Source organism: Danaus plexippus, chromosome Z (genome assembly GCF_018135715.1).
Source record: "Danaus plexippus chromosome Z, MEX_DaPlex, whole genome shotgun sequence".
Classification (NCBI taxonomy): domain Eukaryota; kingdom Metazoa; phylum Arthropoda; class Insecta; order Lepidoptera; family Nymphalidae; genus Danaus; species Danaus plexippus.
The window spans coordinates 6,121,745-6,147,411 of record NC_083559.1 but is presented as its reverse complement, the minus strand read 5'-3'; the positions used below and the strand labels follow the sequence as shown (position 1 = coordinate 6,147,411).

The window sequence follows — 25,667 nt, the reverse complement described above, 5'->3', positions numbered from 1 at the left end:
AGTTGGAGTTGTGGGGATATATTAGTAATAAAATAAAAACTTTACAACATAAATAATTGTCAGAAGTAACAGGACGTAAATGAGTTATTATTTGCGCCATGAGATGGAATGTACGTATCATTACTTCACACTAACAATGTTTTTCTCATTCTTGAACCGATTCCGTAACGGTATAGTAAAAACTGTGGTTATGTTTATTTGGTTGAAACGGTTGAGACGCAATTCTGTGTTGGCACGCGCTAAAAACCACCAATATTGACTTGACCGAAACCGTGTCACGGCCTCCATTTAAAGCCTTTTAATAATAAATTACTAACAATAAATACATCATTTTGTTCCGTGTTTTAAAACATATACTAAATTTGCTGTATATTTTGCAAATTTCAGTTCCTGTGTTGTTATAAAAAAATATAAATGTTCACATTAATTTTATTTATCGTTAGCACATCATATAAATTGGGCAAATAAAATACATTTTAACAATAAAATTCACTAAAAACACAAAACTCACAAAAAGTGGCTACTACCAATCCAACAAGTCCCTTTAAACTTGCATTCGATTGAAGCACGTAGTTCCTGGGTTCTCTTTTTTATACATTTAAAATTTTGCAGTATAGCATTTTTTTCTAATATTTTTCTGGCATGACGTTTTGAGTGGTATTAGTGTATCTTTTTACCTTTGGCTTCGGCCAATTATACCTAGATCGTTTTTATTTTTTACTCTTTTACTATGATTGAAATTATTTTTTCTATGCACGACTATTTGAGCAATGCACGCTGTTTTGAATTTTGTATCATGTAGTACTATTGTATTGTAGTAAATTTTATCACTAAAAGTAGATTAGTGTTGTGTAGGCTAGATAGAAGTATTGTATAAAAAATATTTAATTAATTTGTATACCTGCCTAAGAAAATTTAATTACAAGTAACATTGTTTTGAAAGACTTAACAAAAAAAATTGAATCGGAAAATTTATTTGATGTTTTAACAGTTTTAAAACTTTCCTGTGTGTTTTCTTCAAATTTATAAAGAGGACCTGTAGAAGAGTAAAATAGTTATAAGAGTAAATATATATTTATATTTTTTTTTCCACGAAATTTTATTAAAGTTTAATTGAAATTAGAAACAAGAATGGAGTGTTATATCGATTTCAATAATCTCAGTAATAATTTTTTTATACTAACAAGCTATACTATACTAACAAGCGCTGACATCTCAATTTTACTGAACAGTGCATGGTATTGCATTAACTCTAAAGTTAGTATGTAATAGTTATTTCGCCATAGTTATTTTAAGCTTAGGTCAGTAGTATGTTGTGTAAGGGGACGGTACAAACTTTTGATTTTATGGTCGTTCTAATGCACTCAGGGCAAACTATTAATGGCTTGTTATCTAATGGGTCGATAAACTGACCTATATACAGTAAAGCTAACAAAAGTACATATTGATCTGTTCTATTATAAAATAGTCAAATCATTTATCAATTCACCGCGTTTCAGCTTATTTAATTGACGTCGTATATATATTTTTATTTCATCCCAGTATCTAATTGATAATAAACTGAGATCTAAATAGATTTGTATAGTTTATACTTGAGTAAAAAGTAACGTAAACGACATCTATACCAACGTGATTATTTAACCAATGTCAATAATGTCATGAGATTGTAGTAATTTTACATTCATTGCATTTTATGTATTTTAGAAACTTATTTAATACAATTCCAGACCTAAGACTTGTTTGTCCTCATCAGATATCAATAGCAATGGAATAAAATTTGTCTGTTATAATCAATGAATTTAATAAAAAACCCTTATGGTTCCGATCTTAACTGCAGAAAACGGAACGAGGTAAACTAAGGAATAGGGCTTATTTATAGGCTCATAATAGAATGCGTATTGTATATAAATTAATTTATTGTTAGTGATTCCGTGCGATCAGTAGTATAAAATTAATTCGTTGCCTAAGATTGTCGAAAACAATATCCCATTTCTGCAGCCAATGCTGAGTGTTAAATCAGGTCATGCTTACCATAAAATTTGCATAGCCATCGTTACCGAATGAATATGTAAAATATTACGTCCATAGCATAATTGGAAACGTTTTTAATTTTATTGGAAATAATTTTTTTTAGGGAAGTTAAATACTGTCAAATAGAAAATTAAATGGAAATAAAATATTAATACACAAAGCATAGAAATTTTAGTTCAGAGATTACTGCGGAACACAAACATCGAAACAAAGACACTAAAGTCATATTAATAGTCAAATTCGTATACAACTTGGACGCACGTACTACGGTACCAGACGGCAGATATTATTATTCATAAATTGCACACAATCTTTGAATAGCCACCCGTTTTAACTGAATAAACTCGTTGATTACATTGGATACATTAATTACAAAGGTGCTTTTTGTCTGGCTTTTATCACGGATGTTGATTTCCGTTCTATTTCTGATACTTTTCAATAAATAGATCATTATCACGTCAAACAATAATAGATACAATATGATATAAATTTTAGAATTTTAGGTTTTAATATTTTTTTATACATATTATGTATCTATTCCATTTGAATCACATTCGAATTTTTGTTAAAACTTCTGAAAGAACATAAGTTTTTTTGTACACTAACATTGATTTAAAAAAATATATTCTCATAAATTAACCTAACCTCAAGTCAAAAAATATTTTTTGTTGCAATAAATGATATAGATTTATAGCATACTTAATTAATAGTAAAAAAGATATTATAAATATTATCTATGTTAAATATCAGTTTTGTTATGATCCATTTCCAAGTCTTTATGATTGTGCGCCATAGATTGGTTGATGAATATTACTTTAAGATACATAAAAATACTACCTAAATTCTATATTTTAGAAGATAACATTAGATTCGAACGAAAATGAGTCAACTTCTCTTAAAGACAGACGACATTAGACCCAAAGTCAACGACTGCTCGTTCCTTTACCTATCACATTTGTTGAATTTATATAAACTGAATTATTCATTCTATCTATTCCAATCGTTTTGTTGATTAAAATTTTAAATATTTAATAGAGCTATTAAGCTGGCGTAATAAATTAACTTATTTTAGAATATTGAATTGATATTAAAACAACTTAATAATTCCAAGTAAAGTAAATTTACAGTATATAATGAAGAAATATATCAAGCTGGAAAAAAATATATTAATACTTCAATTATTATCTGAACAAATTAACAACCAAAACTCATTAGAAATATTTATAAGAATAGAGTTATAATTATTCAATCATCACATGTTAATAATAAAATTGTTATTAAAATAGAATTTCCATAACACTAATTTGAGGAATTTCTATTCTTTTTAAATTTTTGAAGCGATTTAAAAAATGTGATAAACAATATGATGATAGAATTTCGATGTTTATATGGTTTTAGGTTCTGTTATCAAATTAACCTAGTATGATATTAATATAATATAAACAGCTCCGAATCCTCATTTCCGGAAGTTCATAATATTTCCTTGAACATTCAACTGCAAACAACACTTGTCAAATAAGTCTAGGGCGGGCTTGTGTTAGAAACGGGTTAGTATTAATTAGGTTTACTTTATCCTAGCTCAGTTGGAAAACACTAACTGGCATTTCATAGCAAACTATATCCATCTCGAAATATACTAATGATTCGTATATTAGTTCTATAGTAGTGACGTATTCGTGTTTTTTTAAATATCGTCAACTATCTTTTTATAGGGTCGGGTGATACCCTGTGTAATGCGATAACGCTCATCCGCCCGCAGGTAAACTTACCCTAGTCTATGCCTGCGTTTTAACTTTTAATGTCGAGTTTTTATCATTCGCTTGCTCGTTTAACAGCATTTTAATACTATTTTGCTCATTTACTGTTATCGAAATATAAAAGTGAATATTTTAATAAAATACTATAAAAAATAACTCGAAAACGTAATGCATAATATCAAGTACTTTGACTATGATTTCGTTTAGGTTTTTGTAAATAATTTTGAAATGTTTATTAGTAAATGTACTATATTACAATTTGATACCCTCGATTTCATGAATTCCTTAAAAGCTTTCAAAGTGCGTTCTTTGCTATTCTGTCTTATGATTATTAAATAGAACCACTCGTTATGAGTGTTTTTTTAACGTGTTATTAGAACATACAAAATAAAATAAACACAATGGTTTATGAAATATTCTTCTAGTTAATTTATTATCTTAACTTATATATTACAATGTCGAATTCTTTGTTTTTATATAAATGTTCTCGATGAAGACAAATTATCACTTTGCCGTCTTTGTAATACTGTGTTATTTTTTGAGACGACAATATCAATTTAACTTGTGATGCTGTTGAGTCATAGTTCGTTTGTTCCTATTACTCTGTCTGCCGTTCATAAGTGTAATATGTGTGTAATAAATTTATTTATGTATTAACTATTTGGCAAAAATGAAACGACAAAACGTTTATACATATATATTTATTGCATAAAATTTAACAGACAACGGTCAATCTGAGCTCGTTTCTAACTGATCGCTAGAAAATGTCGATAATACATGTCCATTTTCGACAGAGTTTTTTAAATTTACTTTACATTTGTTGCAGTAACATTTATTTTTATCTGTAGAGTGAATTTTACGTAAATGACGATATAAGCTATAATTTGAACGGAAAATTTTACAACAAAGATTACACATAAGTCCCTCCGTGGAGTGCTTCTTCAGTATGTGGCTCTGGAGCGCTGGTATGGAGTTAAAGTATCGGTGACATCTTTCGCAGCAGGTTGCGTTTGGATTGTGTATAGATGCCATGTGATTTGATAAACTGCGACTGCTTGTGAACGTGCGTCTACATAGTTCACACAAATTATTCGTGCTCCTCGGATGTTTATATTTGTTGTGATTTCGCAGTGCTATCTGCGAATCGAATATCTTCCCGCATTCCCTACACGGTGCTTCGCTCTTGCTGCAACATTCCGCGTGATCAGACAATTGTTTTGCCGTTTCGAATGTTCTGTAGCAGGCCTTACATCGGTTCTTGTAACGGTGCATGTATCGGATATGTTTTTGTAGGCTCATCAGAGAAGGGTATTTCTTATTGCAATCGACGCATGTCACCTCTAGGTCGTTCCCAGGGTGTTTGAGCAGGCAGTGCATATTAAGTGAATTTGCAGTCTTATATAATTTCCCGCATTGTCTGCACGTGTGTGCTAAATCATTGTCGAAACATTGGTTATTATCATTATTCAATATGTCTTGTAACACGGCTGTTGAGGAGCGCAAATGTTCATCGATGATGTCCGAATCTAATCTAAGTACATCTATTTCTATATCAGTTTTTATAACGTAAGAACTCATATTCGGTATAGTTTTAAATAAATGCAGAGTTCATTAAACGTATAAGATGACAGCCGAGAAAAAAATTGGCAGCGATTTTTTTTTCGTGTCAAAATTGTTTATTTTCATCATGTAGGTTAAAAGAAAGAAGGTCCAATGAGTTAATCTGTTTAATAAAATTAATTTCCATTTACTTATTGTGTATGCGAGTAAGGAATAAAGATATTTAATTTAAAAAATATATAACGATAAATTGTGGTTGCGTGTTTAAATTGATTTTATAAACTTAAAAATACATTCAAGAGGGAGTGAAAAGCATCTTTAACTCAATTTAGGGTCGTGGTGGAATGAGTAACAATAAGTTTAAATACCATTAAGGCGTATTTTCATTCATTATTGTTTATAAACATCAACAATTTGAATTAATGAATAGAAGTTTAAATAAATATGGTGATTAAACTTGTTACTAATTTGGAATCCAATATTGAAATTTCTTAATGGATAAATTACAGTTGTTATTGTTAAAAGTATATATTGTTTTGATGTTGTATTAACTATCACGGTATCAATGCAAGCTGGATTTCGAATTTGATATTGGTTTCCTCTTTTGTTGCGTCCGCATACTTGTGTATGTGTGGTCACGTGTACGTGTGGTTCTTTATCGCGTCGCAGTGAGATCGGCAGCCGCTCTCCGCTCGCCGCCTGGAAGGACCAACAGGCGACTCACGCGGAACGAGAGTCGCTACCACTCGGGTGAGTCATGACATTATAAAGAACCTATCACTGTCTGTAGAATTAGTGGTGATGCGTGTGTGATGTCATTCCTTTTATATTGTGCTATGTTGGGTCTCTTTACTTCTTATGGGACATTGATTGGAATAACTTATCTTAAACATATTTAACAGAAATAACAAATCATTTCTTGTTGGTAACATTTTTTTTTTCAATTTGGTAAGATTACTTTATTAATGTTATTTGTATTGTAGAAAAAACATTAATTTGATTTTACTTGAAGGTCACCATCACAAGTTTGGTAAAAATTTAGTAAATAAATTGTTATGCGGTGCATTCAGGTGTACAGATAATAATCAATCGTAACGTTACCTAAATAACAGCGCCATAATTCCTAGTCCGTCTAAATTATATACTTGCAGTCTAAATTTATTATGTAAACCTGGCATTACTTATAGGTCCAGGATCAACTTATATCCTGATTATTCAATAGACTCTATTAAAATGTATCTCTTCCCCGTAAAAATGCATCTTAATATAAATGTGACAAGGTTTTAAATCAATTGGCAAGAGCGTTGGTGGCATGTAAATACATGATCGGTGTCGGTGGTAGTGCGTGGAACTGGAAAGCCAGTTCTCGAGTCGGCATGTTACGAGTTTCGACCCCAATACGGTGAGTCAAAACCGAAACCTAATTAAGCATCCATATAAATAACAACCATAATAATATTAATTTGTATATATTTTATGCGACACGAGACTGCTCAAGTTTTATTATGAACACTCGAATGTTTTTATCCTTATCTGGTTTAAATATTTCCTTGTATTTATATAAAATGCCACATATTTGATATATTTGCAATATGTTTTATATTCGTACTTTTTCGTAAGAAGTTTAGTAGCTTTTTGAGGTTTATTCTTACCACCGATGACTCAATTCTTATCAATGTTCAAAATGTAATACGTTATGTTGCTTGCAGTTTTGAGAATTACTTAATTCAGTTCTCTCGTGTTACTTCAGATTGTATTTTGTTTTGCGGTGTGTCATTTGCTTAAAATCAATTTATTGTTATTTATCTTATTACGAGATAATTGTTAAATTGGGTTTTATTTGTGTCTTGTACCTATTACAGTTTGATATCTGTTTATCTTCCCACCAGAACAGATAACTGTAGACTAAACTTGTTACACATTAGTTTTCACGAGTCTCAAAAATCCAGCTCTAATATTATACGACAAAGTGGAGGTGATCGCTCTTTTAAACAAACTTCTAAGAATCTCCACGCTGTGTACATTCCTCTTCAGTTTCCGATAAGCCACCTATTGGTTTACATTAGAGGAACTTTTTAAAATCGAAAATTATTATACATATATCGTTGCTACAGTGGCAGCGAACGTTCCACAATGCAAGTCGGAAGACAAGACAGAACAACGTCCCGTATACGCCTTACGACTGACATACTTTCTTAAGCAATAAATTGATACAAGTGGCTGTGATTGTAGTTAGTACGATCTATCTATGAACGTCCGTACGTGATATAAGTGTTAAAGAGCGGGCAGCACGAATGGTACTATGAACATGCCCAAGAATATTCATTCATTTTATGTTAAATATTATTAAAACAAACTATTTTAAACGTTAATATATTTGTGTTATGTATTTTTATTGTATTGATGAAAATAGCACGACAATTCGAGTAAGAATGGAATGACGTAAATTGTGTATATAGATGTAGAATTGTGAAGAATATTCAGTCTAATACTCTAATATCCCGATATTAAGCCGAGTCAGCCGTTGTTGTGTTGAATATTGCACGGATTTAGCTTTTAACCTCAAGCTCCGTGGGAGATTGCATATAAAGCTATTTTAATTGCACTAGTTACGGATCAGCATCATAAAAATACAACCACGTCCCCATAACATCATCAAAATAGTTCGTTATTTTTACTCGATTCTTTAACCTGAATAGTTTTCAAACCATATTTTTGTATTACATTTCCTATTTAATTCTTTCTCTTATTTAAAATACTGTTGCTCTTTTGAAAGTCTTCAACTTGATATGTAGTATGTGTTACAAATCATATATATATATATATATAAATGTGTTCTCTAAACTATGAATCGTCGAAAGCGAAATATATAATTATATATAGATTCATATTAAAACAGTAGATTAGTTTGGAATTCATATTAAAATCGATGGTTGGTGCGATGTAGACGTAAGTAATTACTTTATGCAACAAATGTTGTACACATGTCGTGCATGCAAGAGAAATTCAACCGTTTGTACACGCGAGCGACGCCATTGAAAACATCGTATATATGTAATATACTATTTCATTCAATTCATTGAATTCTTTTTAACGTTTAATATTTATTTTAATTAAAGTTGTACCGTTTTGTTGTTACACAATCTTTTATTTTATAAACTACAGCTTCAGAAAAATATCCAAAAAATTTAAGAAATTGCTAGAAATTTTGTGATTTTTTCAGTATTATTTTCCAGCAACTGCGGTCTCATAAAAGGAAACTCGTTCGGGTTCCCGATGCTATTGAAATATTGTACCTTTTTATTATGTTTTGAGTCGAAGACAAAAAAGAAAATATCTAAACAATTTAATAATCATCACATCATTAAAACGTTTTTATTTCTAATATGTTAAATGTTTACAATCTGAATACGCTAACCTGAAACACTTTATTTATATTTTTAGTTAATCAATATCAACAAAGGAACATTTGTTTTTAATTGGGTTTAGTATATTACTTCCAGGTTAATATAGGTCAATAATTTGATAATTATTTCGGCAAATCAATATAAATGTAAACAAAGCAATTATATATAATAATAACTCAAAAAATAGTTACGATTATTTATCAATATTGATAAAGTATGGGCCTTTACCATGTGTTATATGAATTGCTTTGAAATGTCTCTTACGTTTTGTTGTTTGTTATCAACAGCTAAGAATGTATATACAAATAACAAATAATAATATATTTCAACAGTAACCTACAACGATGTGTATGTTTACATTAAACAATGATGAGGATGTGCATTCAGTAAAAACGTTTGCGTGGTTATGACCTTGCAGTCCACGTAATATTTTGCTCTCCAAGCTATAAGCAATTGTTTATTTTTAAATAGGAAACAAAACGTGTAGACGAAAAACTTGATTAACGATATGTAAGATTTTCGCGTGTACATATTTAAATGAAACTAAGGTTTTCGTATACTACGCCTTTTTTATTATTTTATTTGTCCATATTAATGACGTTCCGGTTATTTTTAGCAACCGTGATCACGGGTAGATGAGATGTTAGTGTCTGTCAATTAGTCTCTTTATTTGTCATCTATCGCCAAGGATTTCTAAATTTTCTATGGCACTGCTTTGAATGCACATACAATGCGCTAATCGTGTTTTGAGGTCTTGCGGTATGGTCACGGACGCGGGATTTTATGTTTTTGACGAGCAGATTCCAGTTGTTGGCAAATTGCCATCAATCTTCTTTGTTGAAATTAGGATGTCTTATAATTTCAATAGCCTGGCAGATTAAACTTTGTATTTACCTGTCTTCACAAATGAGGTTCTGGCGTTTGTCAAATTGCTTGTAGTAGCTTGGTAGACATGGGCAGGTTGTTGGTGGTGCGGGCAAGTTTTACGTTTCGCAGTTCGTTCTCCAGATGTTTGGCAAGATGAATTGGCAACATCTTGAAGAAGGTTTCGATTAAGAAAATATATAAACCATACAAAAAAGTCAACAAATTCATGAGACTTCTTAAGTGTACTATTTATTTACGACAAGTGGGTGCCTACAAACTTTACTGGCATTGTGCCTTCTCATACATTGGACAAACAAAGAGGAGCATTGGTACGGGGGTTAAAGGACATATCTCGGATATTAACAAGAAGCGTGTGTCGAATTCAGCAGTGTGTAAACACACAAAAGACAAACCGAGCCACTACACGCAATTTAACAAACCACAGAACCTCACTTGTGGAGACAGGTAAATACCGAGATTAATCCGCGAGTTTACTAAAATTATAAGACTCTAATTCCAATAGAAAAATGATGGCCGAGCATTTTCCAACAACTGGGATCTCCTGATGAAAAATATAAAATCCTACGTCCGTGACCCGTACCACAAGACCTCAATAAACCAAAAACACGGTTAGCGCTTTCAGAGCAGTGGCATAGAAAATTAAGAAATCCTTTGCGGTAGATGACAAATAACGAGACTAACTGACATTCACATTCATCTCCTCTGCCCCAATTATAATTCCTAAAAAGTGAGTATTCGAAACGTCGGGAACATTTAGAAATAAAATAATAAAAACACATGGTATTGAAAACAATTTAGTTTCATAAATAATTTAATTTCAAATGTTGTCTTTTAATTTCTATTAACATAAATATTAAACTTCTTAGATTATTACAAAATATCTCGCAAGTCATAACTAACAACATTTTGCATTTTTATAACTCATGTTACCTTACCCATTTATTTTTGTGATTTAAATCAATATAATTAACAGAACATAACTATGTACGCCGCTTTTGACTTGAACATGGTACGTATGTTTTACACGTGAGTTTTGCATGACGGACGACTATTATTATTATTATTAATTTGACACTATTTCTTTGTACACGCCCGCTGTTACGTAAAATATTATGCATGTTTTTAACACTGTTACGCTTCAGTCATTATTATCTTTTTTATTCAATAGACGTTATTTTGCTGCTGCTACACTAGCAAGTGTTTAGTTTTAATTGCATTATAAATAGAAGACACGCGAACCTCTTTTACTTTCCTCAATCATTTAGTTCACATTTCAAGGACTTTTATTTAAAAAAAAAATTAGCTAATTTTTTTTTACTCAAAATAAAACTTTTGTACAAGGCTAGCCAACTACTTACTCCTAAGCCCAAAACGCAAACCTAAAACTTCGGCTTAAGAAGGCTCCATCGTCTTTGTAATTTTTTCCGACTGTCAATTTATGCTGTATAAAACACTCCTAAATGTAGTCTCATAATTTTGTAAAGTACTAATTGTTTTAAAGCTTTGCTAGTTTTTATTTCTTTCGTTATAACTGCGTATCATTAGGTACTTGCTAATTAACCAGTAATTAATTTAATTGATTAGTAATTTTAAACTATTTAATTTAGAAACTATTTCCATCCATATATAATGGTAATGAAAAATTATTATAACTTATGACAAAACTGACAATAAAAAGGGTTAGAACATATTAAAAAAATTGTTATTTTAAAAGAACCCATTCTGTTTATCAGAAAATTATTTTTCTTAGAAGGGAATTAGTATCTCTTTTTCTAATAGCAATATGCATGTTTACAAGTGCAATTATTAAAAAGTAGTTCGTTATTATTATGCACTTACTCAAATGGCATTTTTTTTCTTTTGTTTGTTGTTTGTATATTATATGCTTCCATTAGTAATTAAGTTACATTAGCTTAGGAGCTTAAAAAGTAAGAAATTGGGAAATAATTTCTTAATTTCATTATTTTAACAAATAATAATTTACAGAAGTGAGGCAGGAGGCAGTACAACAGGCGCTCGCTGAAATGCAGAACAGACCTAAACCTTCACTTCCGATGCCATCGAAGAGAACCTCTATGATGGCCAAAAGTCCTGATAGAGAAAGACATGATCTGTGTTAGTATAAAATACAATTTAAAAATATATATTAAATCATTAGAAAATTTGTATTTCTTGTTGCAATCTTAAAATCAGACGAGTTTTCGTTAAGAAATCATGTTTATCATCATCACATTTCCTAATAAAATTATATTCGTACAGCATCGAGTTCAGATGAAGATTCTTGCGCTGGTGACAGTGAGTTGCCCCCTCCTCCAGAGTTGGGTTCACCACCAGCTAGACGACCAGCCGCACCTCATCCACGATCCCACCCACACCCACTGCCACAACCGCACCACCAGCGTGAAAAGAAACATGGTCTCAGGGACAAGACGGAAATAGACTTGTCAGACATCACACATCTACCGGCTTGTGAGTTAAAATGACCTTAGATCCTATTTATCAATTATATACACACAACTTTCAGAAAAAATAGTCATATCATCGGAATTTTCATGGCATCTCTTAATCCGATCGAATCGTACATACAGTATTGTTCGTGTACACTGTGAACTTTGCTCTGACTAATAGTCGCTTAGTTCAATAGACACATGACGACTGGCTCTGCTATTTACGCTAATTAATCGCATTTGAGGTTACACGCTATGATAGCAATGCTAACAGCAACAATAATAAAAAATTATAGTGGCTTAATTATTGAACGATTCACACTGATCATATGTTTGTTTGAACCTTAAAATGTTTACCATCTTTCAGTTTTATTTGCACAAGTGGGCAGCTTGTAGTAGTATAATATTTCTCAAGTAAACAATGTTCATAATCGTTTTGTGAATGTTGAATAATGTATGCCAAAAATATATTACAATTCTGCTTTTCACTAAATTGTATAAAATTGAAATAAAAATTATTGTCACATTTTAATTTAAAAGTCGAGGATTTTAAAAAACCATGGAAGTTATCAAGATCGAAATAATTTAGTTGTATAACTTTCTTAATAATGCCGTCGGGTATTTTGCAATAATGTCTAAGAAAATCTGTCGTACTCCCCTTCTTATGATAATATATAACATCTTGTAATATCTATTTTATTTTGATGATTACGTTTTATTGAGTATTACTTATGCGAAAAATCTGTTTACAGAAATACGGTTTGTTTTCATAAAATATTATTGTGTATGTGAAGTATCTATTAGAAATTAAATTGTGACGTGGCACCAATATTTCCATCATAACTAATAAATGATAACCGTATATACTAATCTTTAACGTACAAGGCACCCTATATGTCGGATATCGTGACCCGCGCCTATTTAACAACGTCACACCTTTATTTATATGCGTTAGGTGTTTTAGTAGGTACATCGAGTACTTTAGTAATAGGACCTACTGGCAATATTATGACGAGACCTGAAATCAATATTGAGTTTTTTCCCCAATTCATTTAGAGCTTGTAATGAAATGATTCTTTTAACACTTTTTATATTTTTTTGACAATACTTTTCGCGTTTCTGTTCATCTCTTCTCAATATTGTGTCTGGGTAGTAACATATATAGTTCCCCTTTTTCTTACAAACGTAGGAAGAAAGAAAAAAAAATTTACATATTCCTAAAGCTTAATGTTATGAACATATAAATAATAGACATTGTTTCCTCAAAAAACCGATATGATTATATTGTTCATTCTATTTAACTTAATGAATTGATTTCTGTATAACTCATTGTTATACGATTTCATGTCGGTTACATTACAATGGTCTATAATGATTCAGCTCTAACGACACCAAAGATGATACAAACAATAGGTTATAGCTGTACATAAAATGTTGTACACAATCAACAACAAATGATGTCTAAAGTGTTACATAAGAATGTCTGGTTCTATAATGATGTAAATATCATACAAACAGACATCCAACCGGACGTTACGCACACTACGTCGGGGGCCCGGCGTGGTGGAGCTCATATAGCTGACCGTGTTCAGTGTTACGCTCAACCCGAAGACACTGGCACCGGCACCGGCAGGTGGAAGGTGAGGCTGGTAGCGAATGAAGGGAAAGTACGAGAGTTCTGTGATCGTAAATAAACAGTAGCGATCAATGTAACAACGTCTAAGAAAAAACTGAAGGTTATAAAGTGGGCCTAACACTTGTAATGTTCCAGCTAGCAAATCCACCGTTAGTCTGCTGCATATCATATATATTATATATATAATATCCTTTTCTTAAATAATTTCGCCTTTAACTTGATACTAATATTGTTTTTATTATTCTTTTAACGAGACATATTTAGGCATTGCGAAGGGTTAAGGGAATACTCCACGTTCAAAAATAGTGAAATAAATACGTAACGTATTATATTGCTAAGAGCTATATTGGAGCACTTTATAACAAAATTTTGTTTTAATTCTGTTTAAATGTTCTCTACTATGTACCATAAACTAAGAGTACATATAATAATGACGTGTTTAGGTATCAGCCAAAATACAACAACTTCTCAACACCTTAAAGCGCCCGAAACGTCGACCGCTGCCGGAGTTCTATGAAGACGATGACATTGAATTAGAAATCGCTGCGAACCCCAAAGATCCGAACGCCCCCAAACCCGAGGGAGGCACAATGACCCCGGCTGTGGGCGAGCAACTTGTGGTACCCGCGGGACTCCCACGAAACCTTGAAGCAGCTTTACAAAGATATGGAACAGCATCATTCAAAGCCAACGTAGCTACAGTGCTCGATCCAAACGGAAAACTGAGCAATTCACTTACCTATGGTAAGCATTATTGATTAAATTCTATTTGAAACTAACACCAGTGTGAGATATCGCATTTCGGTATTAAACTCTGTGTCTAGTCGACTTTATCCAAGAGATTAGGTAACGTAAAACATCTTAGACACGTCTGACGTTAAAAGACCAGACATATGACCGATAATGAACTTTACCCAATGTCTTATCAAATATAATAATAATACAACAATTATAGGAATCTTGCGTCTTGGGTATTTATACTCTGAATTTTCTTGCTATGTCACCTATATGAGTTATACCTTCGTAAATTTGTTTAAAAAAAAAAACAAATTATACCTTTCTTCAACAGGCAAGTTGCTAAGCCGCTCACTAAAAATTGCTCACGCTTTGCTGAACAAAACGTTCACATCGAAAACTAGCAGCGGCGGACCGCTGACGGGGGATAATTCCATAAAACCGGGAGACAGGGTGGCTCTGGTGTACCCTAACAATGATCCTATAAACTTCATGTGTGCGTTCTACGGTTGCCTGCAAGCCGGCATAGTGCCAGTGCCGATTGAAGTGCCATTGACGAGACGGGACGCCGGCCTTCAGCAAGTCGGCTTCCTGTTGGGATCTTGTGGTATACAATATGCACTCACGTCTGACAACTGCTTGAAAGGTTCGTATTGTTTGCGTTTGTTTCGTTTTTTTTGTTCACTGATTGTTTTATGGATACATATCGGATAACCGAAAGTGGAAACGTATGTACTGTTGAATGAATCTAAATGGAAAAATGATTTTCTTTTTGTGGAAAATATTTTAACTTTAACTTTATATAAAAAACGTTTGTATAGATTATATTTCACATATCGCCATCCTGCATCTGAAATCAAACACATATAGTAGCTTTACTTATAATTTTAAACCCAACCTTATAAACACAGATCAATATCATATAAAATAATATTTCTTAATAACGTATCTATATTATATGAAAATAAAAAATATCTATATTTATAGTAAATATATACTTCAATAATAAATTTTATGATGTCGGGTGCATAGCGATACAAGACTAGCTCTTTTATATAATTCAACATTTTTATTAATTCAGATATAAACTATAATAAAATATACATTCGATATACTTGTCACTCAGAGACCAGACAATTAAAACTCGCTTAAATAGGACCCTCCATGTCGGAATCAATATTTGACCCTGCATTATATATAACGGTCGGGACTAAGTTTAGCTACAACCCCTCTCGCCTGCGAAAAGGGTAGAATAACTATACCTGCTATCAAAAGGCCACGTTCAGTTATGGTTATTTATAAAGTTAACATAATCTATCAGCTAATTGATCAATTACAACAATTACATAACACAATATATTTTTTCCCTATCCTTTGAAATCAAATCTTTGCAAATTTGTATTATGAACTATCTGGAGTTTTGTAACGAGTAATCGAATAGTTTAAACGTTGTGAAACGTCGTCTAGACGTCGGTGATCCAGCAATTAACTAAACTCAATTTAAAACGTGCTGAACAGGTGGAAATTATTCACTTCAGAGTGACAAGTTGATTGTATTTCTTTTAACTTTACCTTTCAGTAGATATCGTGATGGATTAAATTAGAATTTAGCTCCTGTCGGAAATTTTATTTCCATCAATCACTTGTTATTATGTTTACCCTGAATAGAAGTTTATTCTCGATATATTATCATTTTATTTATAAGCAAAAAAAGAACTATTGATTAATCTAAATGACAATATCAATCGACTATGATTGACAAACGATAACGAAAGTTACACTCACGTATCATATACTAGAATTATTCACCGAGTATTTGATATACATTTGAACATGAAATATATAAAGGGTTACCGAAAACGTCATCGGGGGACGTGGTATCCTTCCGTGGCTGGCCGTCACTGCAGTGGGTGTCGACAGAGAAGTTGCAAAGACCTCCTCGAGACTGGATCCCACCACCGCGTCCCGCCGAAGACTCCCCAGCTCATATAGAACACACCTCCGCCGCTGATGGTTCAGCGATGGGAGTCATCGTTACAAGGTGCGTAAATTACTGACTTGTAAACAGCCATCGATGGTATTTATATTACGCAATATTTCCTATTGATAGATGTCTAAATACAAGTATACCTACATAGTTGTAATTTTGTTTTAGCCTATGATATCTCTCTGAAGTTTGTTACTTTTTTTTATTATTGACTATTCATTCACTTTAGCTCAGGAAATTTTATATGTTTCCTGTAACTGTTACTTAAATAAAAAAACACCTAATATTTTTAGAGATATAACTTAAAAGTTTTAAATTGAAACAGAATATTAGATTTCTATCTCAGATAAACTAGAACGCCGTATACATAATGTAGGCTAAACATACACTCAACGTGATATTTCGCAGACTCCGGGAATATATCTTACTTTCGTTTGCTCTGCAAATAATAGATTATAGTATGTATATATAAAATGATTACAGTAACTTCTTTTACAATATTTATAATTAAATATATTTAATAATTATATTAAGACTTTCAATTGTTAGTACAATAACAGTTGAATAGTATGTAATTTCACTGCTTTGTGTAAACAAATGAAAGGGACCGTAATTTAATTTAGTTTACTACGTTGAAAATGTATTTAATGGTCTAATAAATCGGAATGCAACTAAAATTCAACATTGATGGAATGTGACGTTGTATACAGCCCTTAGTTATCCAATAAGGCTGTGTGTGTGGTGACGAAATGTTTTCAATAATGTCAAACATTTCGCATTTGCAAATGATTGATTGCCTGTCATTGTTTATGAACCAATAATTAAATTATCACAACAGAAAATGTGGATTGAAATGTTATGGATAACATAGTAAATTGATCATTGATATAGAAAACACCTGAAACTATTATTCAGAAGCTGGACACATTGTTTTCAGTTTGATTTTTTTATCTCACCTTGTTTTGGAGCTAGAACTAAGACAATATTAACTTAAATATATTATTATACATATTTGAATTCTTGCTTAAATTTTTTAATTTTCTTTAGAAGTTTGTTTACATGTGTCAATAGAGTTGAACAAAATAAAAAATAATCTTTAAAATACTCCTATGAAGTTTCTTTCAATAAAAGCTTCTTTTGTCTCATTTCTTAAATAATAAATTAAAAGTAAATATGACATTTTAATAAAACAAAACCTATTCAGGAATTATGCACAAGAACTAATAATTTCCATGATTGACTTATGAAAAACAGATTTTGTGAAATAAAAGAGCTTATAGAAATGAACTTTGCTGTTCAAAAAGAAAATTCAATAGAATTCTAAAACTCAGTTCGAAAGTAGAAATATAGGATTTATACTAAGAAGGACTTATAAACAAATCAAACTTTTCAATTTAATATTTACATTACATTTCCTGCTCTTGAGTTGAGACTTAAAAGTTTCTCAAATGCATCTAACTCGTGAGTTCTCAATAAAAGTAGTTGGGAAGCGCAAGACGGAATAACTGTGTTGTGGAGTTCATATTGCCTTCAATAGCTTTTGTGAAGCTCTAGCAGCTAAGTATCTTAAGAGACGTACAAAACCATAACAATAAGATAAAATGACAGCAGTAGAATAAAATATGTTAAATTATTACAAAAAAATCTAATAATAGGTCAGCATGGCTCGTATTTTATTTGTCTTTGCGTGTACATATTTATTTTCTTTTCGTAAAACTAAATTTTAACGAACAGAAAATAAATATGCACAAGCGTCTATCAGCGAAGTTAAAGTAAAAGCCATATCCAAATTCATTCAGTCGTTTCTGATAAAAAGTTGACAAGTACTAACATAAATGTAATTCATAATGAGTAAGGGTAACTTTATATATTTTTTTTAACATGGGAAATTAATCTCAAAGTGTTTGTCCGTAGTCCTTAAATCTTATTATTTACAAACATAAATTGGTGTACTGTATTTATGAGAATAATTTGATAGGCTTTTGTAGGATAAATTTCAAATTATTCTATATTATAGGTCGTCAATGTTGGCACATAGTCGTATGTTGTCCGTCGCCTGCAACTACACCGAAGGCGAACACATGGTGTGCGTGTTGGACTTCAAACGTGAAACTGGTCTCTGGCACGCTGTGTTAGCCAGCGTTCTCAATGGAATGCACGTTATATTCATACCATACGCCCTCATGAAAGTCAGCCCGGCCTCCTGGATGCACATGATCACTAAATACAGGTTAGTCATACTTTAAAATGTGATGTTTTTGTTACATTGTGTGCTACTCATGAGACAGCTGTGCGTCAATTTAAGTAAGTGATGTCCCACATGAATCACAAATAATTTAATAAGTGACTGTTTTAGGGCGTCGGTCGCGATTGTGAAGTCACGTGATCTCCACTGGGGCCTATTGGCGACTCGTGACCACAAGGAGATATCTCTCAGCTCGTTGCGCATGTTATTGGTCGCTGATGGAGCTAACCCTTGGTCTCTATCTTCGTGTGACCAGTTCCTATCAATATTCCAAAGTAAAGGTAAAACATTTTGATGCTTTTGTAAGATACTTTATAATTTATTTTATTCTGTAAATTTTAATTTTATAAACATTTACTGACATCAAAACTGATATAAGTGTATGCAGGTAAATTCTAACTGTAATAACTTTCTTACGTACAAGACCCCAGAAGAAAGACTGTAGTTTTACAATTAGTAGCTGTAGTAATGATTACGTCAAAGTATATATATGATCGTTATTAGGTGTTCGCGGCGACGCTATCTGTCCGTGTGCATGCAGCAGTGAGTCGTTGACGGTTTGCGTGCGGCGTGCGGGACGAGGGGGAGCAGCAGCTGGCCGGGGCGTGCTGTCCATGTCCGGACTCTCATACGGAGTGGTTCGAGTAGACGCTGAGAACTCCCTTACCTCACTCACACTTCAAGACTGCGGACAAGTTATGCCATCCTGTGAGTTTAATTAGTTGTTGTTTTGGTCAAATGTCACGTTAAGACAGAAACGTTTGAAATGATATCTTTAATACAGTTCTTTATTTTTTCGGGAAACTAAAATGTAAATTTGCCATTTTCAATTATAAGTATCCAGTTTTTTAGTATTGAGAAATCGTCAGACGCAAACATTATGAAATTAGTTATAGAATAAAAATTTCCTGTATCTTGGAAATTTAGACGTAATTAAAATTATGTATGAACTGAGATGTGCGGTAAATATTATGCTGTTAACCATATCATGTATTTCTAAAGGTGTAATAGTGGTAGTGAAGATGGAGGGTCCCGCCTATCTATGCAAGACCGACGAAGTGGGGGAGATATGTGTATTGTCTGGAGCCACTGGATCGGGTTACTGGGGACTACCCGGTTTAACTAACACTGTGTTTAGAGTACAGCCGTTGGATGCTGACGGGGAGCCTATTGGAGAGGAACATTATGTTAGAAGCGGGTTGCTAGGTTTCCTTGGCCCAGGAGGTATATAATTTTACGAATCTCTATTCGATAAATTTTAAAAAAATCAATTAATTTATAAGATAATAATCTGTAACATGTATTTCAAGTTTAATTTGAATGCTGTTTGCAATAATTTTGTTCTCGTACAGGTTTAGTATTTGTTTGCGGTTCTCGTGATGGTCTTATGACGGTTACTGGCAGAAAACACAACATGGACGATATAATCGCAACTGTTCTTGCTGTGGAACCAATGAAGTTCATATACAGGGGTCGTATAGCAGTGTTCTCTGTTCGAGTTTTGCGTGATGAACGGATATGTATAGTGGCGGAACAAAGGCCAGATTGTGGGGAAGAAGAGGTAAGTGGTGCAACCTTCTAACTAATTTTTAAAAGCGATTAAGAACTCCACTAAAACAATAATTTATTTTAGATGATACGCAAACCAATTTGATGTTTAAAAAAACATTGTATAAGACATATTTTACGTTATTTCCAGTCATTCCAATGGATGTCTCGCGTTTTGCAAGCTGTTGATTCTATTCACCAAGTGGGTATATATTGTTTGGCACTTGTGCAACCAAACTATCTACCCAAAACACCCCTCGGTGGGATACACCTTAGCGAATGCAAGAGACGATTCCTTGAAGGAACTCTACATCCTGCAAACGTACTGATGTGTCCACACACGTGCGTTACCAACCTTCCGAAACCCAGGGAGATACATTCAGGCATGTAGTTGACCTTCTTGTCCATATGAAGTTAATATAGGATTAATCATGAAGGGTCAATAAAATCCTTCATAATTGAAACTTAATAAAATTTCTTACAGATGTTGGACCAGCTTCGGTCATAGTTGGAAATTTAGTACAAGGAAATCGTCTAGCGTCTGCCCAGGGTCGGGATATGGGATATAGTGATGATTCTGATGCTGCTAGAAAAGTATTTCATTTATATCTCACCTCTTTAAAATAAGCTCTTAATTAAACTACTAATATGAATATTTTCTTTTCAGTATCAGTTTATATCACAAATATTGAGGTGGCGCGCTCAGAGCACATCCGACCATGTCATATTCACATTGCTTAATTCCAAGGGTGCTGTATCAAAAGTACTGACATGTGCCGAATTGCATAAAAAAGCGGAAAGAATCGGAAATCTATTGCTAGAGAAAGGCAGAGTGAACACCGGAGACCATGTAGCTTTGATATTTCCACCGGGGCTAGATCTCATTTGCGCATTCTACGGCTGTTTGTACGTAGGTGCTGTTCCCGTTACAATTAGACCACCACATCCTCAGAACCTCCATACCACGCTACCAACAGTACGCATGATAGTAGATGTGAGCAAAGCTACTTTGATCCTTTCCAATCAATCTGTGATAAAATTGCTCAGATCAAAAGAAGCTAGCAACGTTCTCGATAGCAAGGCGTGGCCTATTACACTTGATACAGATGACGTTCCTAAGAAGAAATTACCAATATTATACCGAGCTCCTACAGCAGAAATGCTTGCTTATTTGGACTTCAGTGTTTCTACTACCGGGATGTTGGCTGGTATTAAGATGTCTCATGCAGCTGTCACTTCCCTCTGCCGTTCAATGAAAATCGCTTGTGAATTATACCCCTCTAGACACATAGCACTCTGCTTGGACCCCTACTGCGGACTTGGATTTGCTCTATGGTGCTTGAGTAGCATCTACTCCGGTCACCATTCTATTCTTATTCCTCCATCAGAAGTGGAAATTAACCCCGCCTTATGGCTTAGTGCTGTATCTCAATATAAAGTACGTGACACATTCTGTTCTTACGGTGTAATGGAATTGTGTACCAAAGGCCTCGGCAGCTCGGTTAACCAGCTTAAAGCGAAAGGAATTAATTTGGCATGCGTTCGAACGTGTGTTGTAGTTGCAGAAGAACGACCACGAATTAATTTGACAAACTCATTTTCGAAGTTATTCTCAGCACTTGGCCTTACTCCACGTGCGGTGTCCACATCGTTCGGTTGTCGTGTCAACATAGCCATCTGCCTCCAAGGTGCATCAAGTCCTGAACCGTCTACAGTTTATGTCGATCTAAGAGCATTGCGTAATGATCGTGTCTCGTTAGTGGAACGCGGGAGCCCTCACTCTCTTTGCCTTATGGAGTCCGGCAAATTGTTGCCAGGAGTTAAAGTAATCACAGCTAATCCTGAAACTAAAGGCCAGTGCGGGGATTCCCATTTAGGTGAAATATGGGTGCAGTCACCTCATAATGCTAGCGGCTACTTCACGATATATGGTGATGAGAGTGACTATGCTGACCATTTTAGTGCTCAATTAGTTACCGGTAACACTGGGGAGGTTTACGCTAGGACCGGGTACCTCGGTTTTTTGCGACGAACTGAAATCAGTACGACGAACGCATCTGACGATACGTCTCTATTGGCACGAGACAGTGACACAGAGTCTATGTTATCTGGATGCGGCAGTGTGTCTGGTCTAACTGACACACACGACACACACGACGCTGTGTTTGTGGTGGGAGCTCTTGATGAAACAATCATGTTACGCGGTATGAGATACCATCCGATCGATATCGAAAATTCAGTTATGAGGTGCCATAAAAAAATTGCTGAATGGTATGTATTAGTCAAAATGAGTTAGATTATTTTTTTAAACTATTTATATATTTCTCCACTTCAGAAGTATATATTTACTGTTGTAATTAAATATTGTCTTTCTTTTAAATATTTTGTTACAATTCATGATAAAAACATGCTCGAAAATAGAAATAACATTATTATAATCTTGTCGTTATAATTTCAGCGCTGTTTTTACATGGACAAATCTGCTGGTGGTAGTTGTAGAGTTGGACGGTAACGACAGCGAAGCTTTGAATCTGGTGCCCCTTGTGACGAATACTGTGCTAGAGGAGCACCATCTAATTGTTGGAGTCGTGGTGGTGGTAGACCCCGGAGTGGTGCCCATCAACTCTAGAGGAGAGAAACAACGCATGCACCTCCGTGACGGATTCCTCTCCGATCAGATTGATGCTATATACATAGCTTACAACATGTAACATTCGATCAATTACCCATAGTTGTCTTTAAATCCATTTTGATTTAAGCACTACTCCTGTTACACACAATATTGGTGATATATAACCCTTAATTATATCAAAACTTTTATGTTCCCGTTTAAAGCGAAGCTTACTTTTGGGTCTATGTAATACACTCTGTGCTCAAATTATACAAGAGTATATAAAATTAAGTGAATAGAGACAACTGTATTTAAAATATTTTGAACTTTATATAATACAACCATTTTGATTGCGTGACATACATACGTGTCACTTTGAATTAATCCATTTTAATTTTGATGTACCCAAGACTGCAATAAGTCTGAATATTATTGACTTAAAAATTAAGATTAAAATAAAACATCACAATAAATGATTACATTTAAGCACTTACTTTAATCGGTCTCAATTTGCTTTATATGTAGTTAGAATTAAGTTTAGAATGTCATAGTTGGTAAACAGGCTTATACTGTTATATAATTAATAATATAATAGTACTGTTGTGATTAATAAGCAAATAATTTGTAATAGTAATGGGTATGTAATTGTATTACTCTCGGTAACATTATAAAAATCATAATCAGTTATCAGATTAACAAAAATATATTGCATTTAAAGTAGATAATTGTTCGGTGTTTCTAGTTTATTTCTTTTTTATTGTTGACAATAAAATGATGAATTTTGAGCTCTGATTCAAACTGCATTTTATGCTAATGTCAAAAACGTGCAAAAATCTTATTAAGAAGTGGTAAGTATTTACTAATATAGTTTGGCATTCCGATTGCCTCAGTAGCTGTGAAGACTGTATTAAAGGGGTCATGTTATTTGTTATAGGACTTGGTAAAATACATAGTAATTAAAAATCAATAGATATGGAATTGTCTATGTTTTTATTTAAAGAAGTAGTATTTATCTTATGCCAGCAATACATTGTGTATTTATTAATGTATTGAGTTTTTGCTTATGCTTGTTATATTTCATTCTTAAACATGCATGCTATATTTAGTTATCATTTTCCGTATTTGATATTTATACGACTATGTCTATCCATTTCTAATTTAAGGTGGATATTGATTATCCATTCATTAAATTAGAATGTCATGTAAGAGTGTGTTTGAAATTTTACAGTGTTAAAACTTTTTTAAGTTTATATTTATATATTTTCATATTTATTTCTCTGTTCTGTTCGAAACTGCTTCTTAAACTGTCTTAACTGTATGCTAGAGTGATATACCTGTCATAGAATTTTAGTATCGCCTCAGTGTGCACATAACCCTTTGTTTAGGTAAAACCTTTGCTATATACATTTCATATAATAATCGGTGTAGTCGTTTATAAGCTAGTGTAATGAATTTCGTTTATTAGCTTAGTCCATTCCAGTATATGCCTGTGTTCTGAACAATATTATGGAATATATTGAAATTATTTACATCTACATATTTAAATTTTTTTATTTACTAATCATTTTTTTTTTGTAATTATTTATTGCTAAATTGTAAATATAATTTTGTTGTTTAATTTTACATTTTAATGTTTTGTCTTTTTATTAGCATTTACAAATTTTCGAAAACAAAGTCTGTTAGGCAATGTTTGATGAAAAGGATTTTTAATTATATAATATTGTATTTGAAATTCCTTTAATATACCTATTTACTTTATAAAAGTATAATTTGAATTATATTTTCAAATGTAGTCATCTTACAATTTAAGTATACAAGTAGTGTTATGACTCGGGTTAATGAACAATCTTACTTGTAATCTTTAATTATGCATAATATACTGGTTCGAGGTCCTGCAGGAATTTGAAAAGATCAGAATGATTTGAAGCTTTTTAAACAACTTAAGTAGCAATAATAGCTGTAAAATTTAAATATTTGAGTATACAAATGTAATGACGCACAAAATTTTTAATGTTTTGGCATCTGAAATGTTTGTAAGGGTTGTCTAGCTGTTAATTAAATGCCAAAATGGTCTGTTGGGACTTTGTAACCGCTTTTACAATTGTGATTTTTCTGAAACATGAATAAATAAACGTGCATCTTTACTCTGAGTTTTATTTGAGTTCTAAGTTTGTTTAGAAACCAATTCATTTGTACTTTTTAGAAAACAATAATTATGTCACGTTTAAAATTTTTGTTTTATTTGTTTATGAAATTTACAACTTTACCGAAGGAAATGTTGTTTTACTTACAGTTATTTTTAAAGGTATGTAAGTAGATGAATCATAGAAAAAATATTTTAACTAACGTTTTAGAATTTGAAGATGACACATTTTTACTAAAAAACTTTTTAAGAAATTCAGGTCATTATTAGAAAAAGTGTTGCTTGAAGTAAATAACATCAATGATCAATAAGATTACTTAAAATAGTCAACTGATTCCTCTTGTTAACCTATAAGTGATATAAAAGTTAGAAAGAATATTATTTATTATCTTCGAAATATGTAAAATTATTGTAATTAAATATCACATTTAACTTTTACAGTTTTTGTCTGCTACAAAGACTATTTTCGTTTGTTAAAGGACTAAGCATGGGTTCATCATATTATAGTATAAATATTTTTTATTATGTACAATCTTTTTTTGGTTTTACAAATATAACCTAAACAATTCTCATCCTGTTGAGGAAGGCTTTTACACCAATCTTTCATCTAAATTTCAGAATTTTAATTCAAATATGTACCATGTTAAATATAAAGTAGAAGATAAAATGTAC

General features: G+C 32.5%; 1 protein-coding gene across 6 annotated transcripts in view; it reads left to right on the top strand.

The window, feature by feature from the left end:
• The window catches only part of LOC116778114 (disco-interacting protein 2), a 38,151-nt gene extending 13,155 nt beyond the window's left edge, over positions 1–24,996 (top strand). For 3 of the 6 annotated variants that reach the window (XM_032671993.2, XM_032671992.2, XM_032671995.2), the window contains 16 exons: positions 6,018–6,098; positions 11,630–11,758; positions 11,903–12,112; positions 13,609–13,730; positions 14,170–14,470; positions 14,796–15,107; positions 16,310–16,502; positions 18,466–18,678; positions 18,805–18,974; positions 19,198–19,401; positions 19,696–19,917; positions 20,046–20,254; positions 20,393–20,624; positions 20,726–20,835; positions 20,909–22,512; positions 22,700–24,996. In XM_032671993.2, coding sequence (XP_032527884.1) covers positions 6,018–6,098; positions 11,630–11,758; positions 11,903–12,112; positions 13,609–13,730; positions 14,170–14,470; positions 14,796–15,107; positions 16,310–16,502; positions 18,466–18,678; positions 18,805–18,974; positions 19,198–19,401; positions 19,696–19,917; positions 20,046–20,254; positions 20,393–20,624; positions 20,726–20,835; positions 20,909–22,512; positions 22,700–22,952 — 4,565 coding nt within the window. In that variant the 3' untranslated portion in view covers positions 22,953–24,996. The remainder of the gene's footprint in view (positions 1–6,017; positions 6,099–11,629; positions 11,759–11,902; positions 12,113–13,608; positions 13,731–14,169; positions 14,471–14,795; positions 15,108–16,309; positions 16,503–18,465; positions 18,679–18,804; positions 18,975–19,197; positions 19,402–19,695; positions 19,918–20,045; positions 20,255–20,392; positions 20,625–20,725; positions 20,836–20,908; positions 22,513–22,699) is intronic. The other 3 variants (XM_032671996.2, XM_061526031.1, XM_032671994.2) reach the window with 1 other exon arrangement.
• Positions 24,997–25,667: the final 671 nt, after the last annotated feature.